Genomic DNA, 10,597 nt, shown 5'->3' on the forward strand with positions numbered 1-10,597 from the left:
TGACATTTTAAAATAAGTTTATTAGTCAATCACAATTATAAAATTTAAATATCTATACAGCAAGATGGAAAATTCTTAAAACCACCAAAGGCTCCAAACTTTCTTTTGCTGCAGTATACACAGGAATGTATTTCTTTTATGAGCTGATCCAACATCATCCTTTAGTTACTGAACAGCTTTTTGAAAGTATGTTGAGTTTTGACAATGAGTTTCACATTTTGTCAGCACAATATATTAAAAAAGAAAAAGACCACAACAAACTGATTTCAAATAATAAAGACAGGCACTTTGAAGTCAGGTACTYTGTAGATAGCTCATGGTTATTACTGCTTGTCTGTGCTGCTAAAGTTCAAAGGGTACAGATTAAATTGTCCCTTTGATGCACAAGCACAAATAACGTGTTCCAAATATTGTGGTTTGTTTCGCAAAACATGCAATAAAGCCCCAAAATTTTGAAAATCTTCTGCAGGAAAGAAGAAAAAAGCAGCCAGAAATTGAAGTATTTGCAAASGTAAGGCCCTTTAGAGTTTACTTAACGTATGTTAAACCCCTTCATTCTCAGGTAATAGATTAAGAGGCCGAGAGACACATCGTCTGCGAGGGTGYGGATACTGAAGGTTGGCAGTGTCAGCATCGCAAGAGTGCTCTATCAGAGGAGGAGGAGGAAGGAGCTGGGCATGACTGGACCATCTCGATCCAGCCCGTGGGGAATCCAGAGGGGGAAAGAAATACCTGAAACAGTTAAGACAGGAACAAAACACCAAAACAAAACAAAAAACAGAAGAAAAAGAGAAAGGTAGTAAATACAAGGAGAACTAAAGGGGAGAAAAGACATGCTGGAAAAAAAATAAATAAAATGCTTTAGTATATCCATGCCAAAACCAATAGAACATAATAGCAGAAATCAAGGCTGTAATTCAAAACAAGACAATTCTGGAAGCTGTTCTCTAAATGAAAAGTACAATCTTTTCCACTGAAGTTCATAGAAAAGAATATTGTAAAAGTAATCCTACTGCAAAAGTAATCCTAACATACACTTTACTAAAGAATAGGTTGTTCTGGAAATTGAAGAGATTCTGTAGCACAACTATTAACCTGCTTTCACTCTCCCAGAATTCCTGTGATTTGTTAACAGAACTTTTAGTAACGCTTCATTTGCAACGAAAGATGCAACAAAAGTTGCATTAAATATTATGCAAGTACATTTTTTGCATAAGCATCTAATTCAGATTAAGTTCACAGCACTTCTAGAATAGACGTAAAAACCATCATTTTGTTTTTACAATACTTTAAATTTAATAATATACATTTACAGAGAATAACTACTTCCAATGAAATACAGTTGTTGYACGTATTTACATATTTCTGCAAAATCCTCAGAAAATTTTTCTGGTAAATGCAAGGCTCAGAATTATGCCATTTCACATCACCTTTCTGCCATTTTTACCCGTAATACTTGTGCATTTTAGTATAATTTTCAGATACCTAAAGGTTTTTCTTTTCTAAAGGTTACAGTTCTGTGGACTTACAGAAAGGAACATTATGTGATTAATAAAACCATGGGACAATCCACATCAAGCTGCATTTTGGTTTTCAATTTTTGTATGGCTCAAATGCATGCATTTTTTTAAGATACTATGCTCAGAATTTTAGTTACTCCATGGAATCACTGTCACAGAAATGTACAAATACATATTAGAAGAAGTACTCTTAGTTAGCTAGGATGAATCAAGTATGACAGTACTTACAAAACATTTGAAGTTGTACTAAGTTATAAATGAAGCAATACCAAACTATTAAAAGCTACCGTCTGTACAGCTGTCAAAGCACACCCCTTTTTTATCCTTTTATAACTACAGTTTCATATATTACAAAGCAGTTACAAAGTTGTGATGTTTGGGAACCTTAATCAGATATTAAACACTACGAGATGTAAAACAATCAGTTATCTAAACAATTTAAATGAAAATTTTTTTAATGGTCACTTCCCTCCTCCCATCCCATCATGGGCAAAAAAAAATTCTCATATTTATTACTGAACTAGCCTTTTAATTTCACTTTAAGTTTCCAAAAAACTGTTTTGATAGAATTTTTTCCACAAGGAGCCTCTCTGTTTTTCTATCAGAAGTTCCAACAGTATCAAACTGTGTTGGCTAGTACAAAAAAAAAGTATACAATGTGTTTTAGAAAGGCCTTTTGAATTGCGTTTAGTAGTTAGCTGGCTGCTGGTGTCTTGGGAGAGGTCAAACGGCGTTGGGGAGGGAAAAAAGGAGATCGTTTTCCATTCCTGTGTGCATGCAACAAGCAGCAAAACACCAAAGTTACTCCAGTTAGCTTGGTATCAGCTCTGCTTTCTGTTAAAAAGGACATAATACAAATGGAGAAGGGAAATCGTATCACAGATCTAGACACACATGATTATCAGCACAACAATACAGCCCTACTGACTTTTTTTCCCCACAAGCTACATTGTCAATCATTCTAAAYCAATTTTCACTGTTAACCCAGTTTGATGATCAGATGTGTTTTAACACACGAAACTTTTCCAAAGGCTGAAATCTGACCATGCTTTAGCTGTTTTAAATGTTTAAATTTATAAACACTGAAATGTAGCATCTACAGTCACAGACATCCATATATCATATCAGCTTGGGCAAACTCAGTACACACAGCTTTGTTTAAAATGTTAATCCACTAATAAAAAGAGTTAGCAATGATGCTTGTGCAATTCAAGTCACTGTGATTATGAGAGAAAACAAGTAGTTAAGTGCATCAGTTTTATAGTAAGGCTGTACCTAAGATAGAAAAAAAAAATCTGAAATTCCACAGCCATAAACTTAATTCTGTAAGAAAAAGTGAATTCTGTATCAGAGCCCAGAGTAATTTTTAAGTAATAAGAACAACAACAACTATCAAAATACAGAATAATGGCAGGAGCCTGTGAGGAATTAAAAAAGAAAAAAGAAAAAAAGCTAAAGTTTCAGTTCACAATAGCTTACTACCAACTTAAGGGAGAAGATACAAACATCCACTGGAAGTAAGGCTACCTTGTGGCAGCAGTACAGTTTTAGATAATTGAGAGATTGTGAAAACACATCCTACTCCAAAGAGGTATGAAATAGTCATCATCTCCCTGTACGAGCTCAGGCAAATAATTACACATCTTTGGATATCACATTTCCAAGACAGGACTGTGTTTCAGCACTTTTGCTACAAAATAAGTAGCACCTCCTGGAACTAGATGATCAGTATCATTCTGGCCTTCATTCTTGCTGGGTATTTGGCCTGTTACTACCTCTTCCTCTCCCATCTATCTTATAAGGGAACTGTTCAAAAGAGCTAAGGGTCATGGAGTCAGAACTGCCATTCAGGATTCACTGCCAGAGGGAAAAGAAACCAAACATACCAAAACTCTCCAAAAGCAAACTGTGATAGTACTTCACAGATGACTATTTTAAACTGAAAGACCCATTAGTAGCTGTATGTGGATGGAAATGGAGGCAATTCCATGGCATTAGAAAAAAGTAACCGTGGCCCCAAAACTTAGAAGTTGCTGCTGTGGAATTTGGTCCCCATAAGTCTTAATATAGGACACATCCTGTAAAGCGACTGCACACATTCCACTGTACAACGTAGAATTCAATAGTTTAGCAGGAGTTATTTCCAGATTTTGGGATGGACAGATTAAAAATAATTTCAGTTAAGGCAGTTAAGCCTAYCTACTAAACAGCAATTACAGAAATTATTATTACAAAGTAAAAGCATAATGGAGAAAGGAAATTAATCTGCTRTAAGAACTCCGTATGAATGAATAAGATTTTTTTTTTTAAAAAACAGATCTTTTATTCAATTGATGTTGTCTGCAAAAATGCAGAGTAAGGCTAATATGTGATTGTTAAACTATATATTATGAAATCTTCTCCCCACTTCCTTTTTCTGCATTATCCCAATCAAAAATAGAAATAGTGGCTGGTATTCACACTTGTAAATATGTATTTCAGAGGGCAGTTTTTACTTCACAGTATGATGCAGTTTCTCCTTGTTTGAAACTACTTCAAAAACATGTTTTTAAGAACGTGAAAGGAATGAAGTAAAAACAATTGTTTGTATTACTTATTTAAACAAAGCAATTCAGTGTACGTTATGGTATTCTTGGTTTTTCTCTTAACACTGGCATAAAATAAACCACTTCAAAGCAAAAAACAGAATAACCTGGATTAACATTAAAGCAATAAACGACATTGCACTTAAACATAAAACAGGCATGAATATTAATCCAAATTAAAAATTAAGAAGATTCAGAGAATATTTTCTGAAATTCACTCTCTGTACTAATTAGCCTACCTGCCAGCAGATGATCCATTTAGTGAATTCTGTAGGCTTGTACTGGCCGAACCTAGAGAGGCATTAAAAATTCCCTGCTGAGAACTACCATTGACTGGACTCCCGTTACCTTTCAATATACCAGTGCACTTCCAGTTGTCCATATAATTAGCTGCAAATATACACATATAAACAAAAAGAAAAGTTAATTTCCTGAAACCCAACCTCTGAAACGATTATGTTGTTTCAACAGCTACGCAGCTAGTGTGAATTTGAATTGTATTTCAATACAGTTATATAAATTTAAAACAGCTGAGAATTTGATCTTTCAGCTGTCGGACAGTTTCTGCCTATCTATTACTTAAACCTCAGTTCTGTTCAATAGCAAGAATGAATTAGCTTTGGTCTCACTAAAATGCTAACCAAGAATCAAATGAAAATGGCTGAGGAAACTATCACTGATTTTTGCAATTGCTTTGGAAATTTGATCAGAAAAAAGAACTCCAGGAAAAAAAAACGTTGCATGAACGCTGTTGTGATGAATACAGATTTTCTGGGTTTGGCGGCAGGCAAAGATAGTAATGCTGTATGTATGTTAATTTAAACAATTTTCTATCATTTTAATCCAGTGCAAAAAAACTCAGGTATATCAGTTTTTACAGTATCCACAGCAGCCTAAATCATACAACAAAACAAGTGTTCAAGCAAAAGAAGTTATTTCTTTTTCTAAAATGCACACAGCAATATTAAGATCTACTATCCAAGAATCTAGAAGGAACTTAAGACTCCAATAAYGTATTAAGTTTTCTCAAATGTACTTTAGCATACCATAAAGCTAATTGTACTTCAAGTGGATGACCTGTAGAATTCTTACCCTTCCATAGCCTAACACAGCCATCATCACCAGAGGAGGCAAGCACTGTGCCTGTAATATTCCAGCTCACTCGCCAGACCTGGGAGTTGTGATTATCAAATTGAGCCGCAATGTGAATTTCAAATTTTGTTAATCCTCCAGAAGAAGTTAGTTCTTTCCTGTTTAAGAGAAAAGTGACAGTTCTCTATACAAGTGTTCAAAGGTCTGTATTGAATACGCAAACAAAAACAGGGGACTAGGTCCTTCAAGGAGTTTATGTAACAACTGTTACTAGATTAGAAACGCTAAGTGATATTCAAACAAAACTACTGTCTTGCTCACAGTCTTATCTTAAAAATCAGGCTCCTAAAAACAGCTCAGCACAGATTAAATTATTTAAATAGGTACAGATAATTTMTTTGCTTCCTAGATGCTATTAAAATAAGAAGATACAGGATGCATCACATTATACTGAACTATGTTCCTTTTAAGCTCACCTTAGAGGTTTTAGCGTGAAAATTCGTACATCTTTGGTTGCTACAGCTAAGATGTGGAAGGATCTTCCCAGGTTTGGAGCAAATGCAATATCATGTACAGGATCTGTGACTGTCATAAGAGCTTCTGCTTTTGCATATTTTCTGTAGAACAACGGATAAGAAATTAATCTTAAGTGCCATCTAAACTGCCAGTGACGCAATTTAAATGACCCACACATAGAGGAACAGGGGAAAGAGGGATTAACAATGAGACTGGCAAAAAATAAATTAAAAATATTTTTGTAACATAAACTAAATTGAAAGTGTTAAGTAACTGCAAGCTGATTTCTTAAGAAATTGAATATATCAGATATTTAACAATAACTAGTAACAACAATGGGCTAATTCATACAACAAAGCAAGGTTTCCTGTAAAAAGAATATATTTCTGCGAGTTGGAGAAAGGAAATAAAAAGATTCTTCCATTCACAAATCTAGAATGAATTTATATTCTAATAACTTACTCAATTTTCTGTGCTTGTGAGCAGAGCACTAYCTGCCTACTTTGCTATATAATAAACATGCATTCCTTTATAGTCTCATTTACCWCAAGATAAGTTACATTAACTTTTTTTTATTGTGGATAGAGGACATCATCTGAAGCATAAATCCACAAAACACCTTGSCTCTGTTCACATAGTAGCCATTCTGAATGAAACAAGTTCTTTGCCATCATCTCATTAACTTAGAAGTGGTTGTGCATACACTTCTTGGAATTTTCTAGTTCTTAACTCSACAAACTGAACCATGTAACTTCTACAGCATGTTAATAATTCACAGAACTTCCTGTCATTATAAACATACTTTTCTCTTTAACATTGTACTGTTACATTTTGAGCATCGTTAAGGTAACCTTTAAAAAAGGGTCTCTAGTGTAGGGCAATTCGAATTTTAACTTTGGTTCTATTAATTCCTTGTGCAAAATCAAATACATAAATTAACAGAAGGAGAAACAACAATTCCTGCTTTAAAACTCGGGTAAGAACACTGGCATTTCCATACTGAGAACAAAATTTTCAAAATCCATAATGTCCACTAACATCAGTAAATATTCCAAGGTCCTTCTTCCTTTTTTCCCATTCTGTGGCAYAGGAACATAATTATCAATTACCATAGGCTGTTTTTTCAAGATACACTCTTCAGTTTTGTCTCTAGGGAGTTTATCATTTACCACTCCTCTCCCCACATGTAATTACAGGAATGAAGTAAAAGGTCATATCCTATGAACTACTCAAATCCTATGAACTACCCACAAAGGTTATACTGGTTAGTAGTTTAGCATACCTGGTGTTTTCATTATATTCATAAATTTGAACCTTAGCCAATATATTTGGACTGTTGTCATCACTTCCTACAGCTATCATTGGAGAATGAGCTCGAGAGCTGGAAGGGAAAACAGTAAATATTTTTATAGAGCATTTCAAGCAAGTAAACAAGTAGTATTTAAAGTATTTCTGATACACCTATAAAGAAAATATAAAACACACACTAAAATATTAGTAAATATCATTCTGTTACCCGTGCAACCTCAATTTTGTTGTCTTGAACATCCTCCTTATACATCAAGTAACAGATAAATCATTGGAGAAACCTTATTTGGCATTTCAGTATCRTGACAATGTATTTATCCAGAAAATAGAAATGAATTTATGTAGTTATCTGTAGTTAAGGATTTCTGATACATTACACAGCAGGGTCTGCATCCTATCCACTATTCCTACTTATTGATTTAGTAAATTTCATTCATGTTTCAGAAGAGGAATTACATTTACAGGGTAAACATAGATGAATCCTAATTTYATCAATTTTAACACTATCCAATGCATTAAAGAAAAAGTCTGTACTTTGATTATTCAGCGCAGACTACAACTACGTGAATTGAAAAAAAAAATCCCACYACCAACAAAAAAAACAGCAGTAAGATATAGACCACTGCTTTCATAGGAAAAGACATTCAGCACAACATTCMGCATTTCCAAACCTAACAGAATCCAAAGCAGTTCTGCCCTGAATGATTTTTTTCCCTTCCTGTTATTGCTGAAGGAGGTTGTGAGATGCAAAGTAAAGGGAGACCTCTGCTCATATGTATTCTTCTGGACAGGGACTACCCAACTACCACACATCCCATCTAAACATGGGAGTGCACCATGGAGCCCTTGAGGGTACAACTAAAGGAACAGTGGCTTTGTATTTCTGTGAGCAACACTCCTGTGGCTCCTAGCACAACACATTCTGTTGCACYGGCAAGGGGCACGTCCTCGTTAGAGCTGTCAAAATTATTATCTGTTGCAACAGCGAGAAAAATTTTTCTCGCAAAAGCAAGAAAAGAATCATTCCTTTATGAACACTTTCTCATAGGAAAAATCTCAATTAAGCTTTGTGGAATAAATAAAAGGCGCTCAGTAGCTCTTTAGCTTATTATCTATTAAAAGTAATCAAGCTGAGAGTATTTCTCACACAGAATGGGAGAATCTTTTATAATACTTCTTTGGCTCAGCTAAACTGGCTTTATTATAGGAATTGTCAGCATCTTTTTTCCAGCCCTAACATACACTTAACTTTCTGTGGACATATTTGGGAATTTTACTCTGTAACACTTCAGAACTCTGGATCCTCTCCTTAAACCCTCACACAGCAAAATCTACAGGCTTAATAACATACCTTGAAGGATTCCAAGAAATGCAACTGCAGCTTAGTTTACRTGAGATTTCATGCTGCAGTGACCACTGACTGAGATTCATCACATCTGGAGCTTCATAAATCCTTACAACTCCATCTGCTGAACAAGTCGCTAGCATAAGACCCATATGCTTGGGAGCAAACTTAACATCTGTAACAGATGTCCGACTGTCCACTAGAGTTGTCCTCTTTACCTGCAAACAAAGACAGAATTTGTTGAAGGAAATGCTAGCAATTTTCTTCAAAAATTTATACCATAGGAAAAGCTAATGAAAGTCTGACAGCACCATTTTATAGGATCATCTAATCATATGCATTTCACGTACTAACTCTTCTTTCTAGAGCTAAAGAGCTAAAAAAAAAATCTTTATACATCACCTTACAGAAGTGACAGATCATTGCACTGATGGAATTCCAAACAGGGATCTACTCACAGTGATTTAAAGGTATTGATACCAGCAAAAGTTTTCTTGTCCTCAAGAGTGATTCTTGTGGGGAGGGGGAAGAACAACATAAAATATGAGATTATTGCATGCTTTTGGCCACAGGCACTTTGAAACTGTCCTCTTCATTCATACTGGTAACAATGCTAACTGTGAAGCCTGATGGTGTTGCTTTTAAACTTCAGTGGGTTTCTTCCCCCCACCCCTTAAATTTTACCTTAAAGCATTTTCTTGGCAAAAAGTATCAGAAAAGCAAGTATTTCTGATAGAGTGGGTGATCTCAAAAGATATTTGATAGGATGAAAAAGGAAAAAACTATAAACTCTTGTTTTTCCAAGTTGTCTTCTCCCCTGCCAAGTAGTATGAGTTTGAGCTGAAAAATCAGAAGTCTCAACTACCACCTGCACAGGAAAATCAGCTTTCACACTCCCCTGAGTGCCAATGGTATTTCAATATTATAAAACTTCAGCATACGGCAGATATATTGAAGATATAACCTAAATAAATTATTAGAGACRCAAATAGCATACTGACTGAGCTATATAGCATTATGAATGAAAAATACTTGCAAAATAATCTGCGTAGGTACAGAATTCCCTTCGTAAAATGCTATCCACAAAACTATTTTTGAGTGAAAGGTTTTTCCTCCAAATCTGAGCTATTGTTTGAAAGGTGAAAAAGAAAAGTGCTTATTTGAGCTCTCTCACATCAATCTCAGAAAAAGAAAATGCACAACTTCAGTTGTGCTACAGAAGGAATCACGTCTGCAGGTTTATAAGGGAAATATCTTATTAGGAAACGCTAATAGAAATGACACTCATTGGTTTTAATGTTGCTATTCAGCTGTTTGCGCAGAGGTTTTAAAGCGCTTACCCTGTAAGTTAACAAAAGTGATGAAAAACAGCCAGTCGGGATTTTATATTAACACAGGAAAACAGAGTGTACTCTCCGACTTTATCAGGAATAGAAAATATGTTGCAAAAACAGAAGTGTCCAGTAACTCAGTGTTTGGAACAATCTTTATCTTSAGTCCTCTGCTTAATTCTAGAGTTTAAACATTGAAAGCTTCAGCCTTTATGATAAGCAAACAAGTTAATTAGGAATAGAAAATACATTTATATGTTTTGTATAAAAACTGTAATTAATAAGTCCAAGTCTCACCCAGTGACTCTGCCCTCGGAGTTTATCATTTGACTCTCCCACTATTTCTTCCCATACAGCTGCAGTTCTATCAAAAGAGCAGGAAGCCAGGACCTGCCCAAATTCAGGATGAGCCCATGTCACACGCCACACAGATCCACTATGCGTCTGCAAGATAAAACCAAAATGCTATAGCCTAGGGAAATACACTTATTCTATTATTCCAAGCAATTATGCATGATTTTTAAGAAGTAAATCTTAGGAAGTTGTAAGACCATTCCTCTTTCATAAAGCTTAAAGTAATATAGCAACTGTTGATCTTATTTACTTCTACAAGCACTGCAAAGTCTTACTACTACTGGTTAATTATTACAAGTCTATTTCAAGGCAGTATTTATTATTCCTTTAAATGCTAAGTTCTAACAAATGGTTGCAAGATAAGATTTTGCCTTGATGCAAAAATTAGCTTTATTTTCGATTTTCAGCCATTACTAAGCTCTTTTTTTTAAAGCTCCCTTGTACTTTTCTAAAGCATTTGCAGAGCATTACTTATCTTCTCTTTCTTCATAAGGAACTCTCATACCTAGTCAACTGAATACTTCTTTTTCTAAGGAAAGAGACTTT

General features: G+C 34.9%; 1 protein-coding gene across 2 annotated transcripts in view; it reads right to left on the minus strand.

Moving 5' to 3' along the window:
- The window catches only part of SEH1L (SEH1 like nucleoporin), a 13,304-nt gene continuing 2,707 nt past the window's right edge, over positions 1 to 10,597 (minus strand). The window contains exons 3-9 of one of the 2 annotated variants that reach the window (XM_085322480.1): positions 9,995 to 10,141; positions 8,373 to 8,584; positions 6,996 to 7,094; positions 5,674 to 5,814; positions 5,198 to 5,355; positions 4,345 to 4,495; positions 1 to 732 (exon numbers count right to left, since the gene is read on the minus strand). In XM_085322480.1, coding sequence (XP_085178606.1) covers positions 543 to 732; positions 4,345 to 4,495; positions 5,198 to 5,355; positions 5,674 to 5,814; positions 6,996 to 7,094; positions 8,373 to 8,584; positions 9,995 to 10,141 — 1,098 coding nt within the window. In that variant the 3' untranslated portion in view covers positions 1 to 542. Of the gene's footprint in view, positions 733 to 2,241; positions 2,355 to 4,344; positions 4,496 to 5,197; positions 5,356 to 5,673; positions 5,815 to 6,995; positions 7,095 to 8,372; positions 8,585 to 9,994; positions 10,142 to 10,597 lie in introns of those variants that run through there. The other variant, XM_085322481.1, reaches the window with a different exon arrangement.

This window comes from Rhea americana, unplaced genomic scaffold (assembly GCF_003343005.1).
Source record: "Rhea americana isolate MKP2758 unplaced genomic scaffold, rheAme1 scaffold_78, whole genome shotgun sequence".
NCBI classification, from domain to species: Eukaryota; Metazoa; Chordata; class Aves; order Rheiformes; family Rheidae; genus Rhea; species Rhea americana.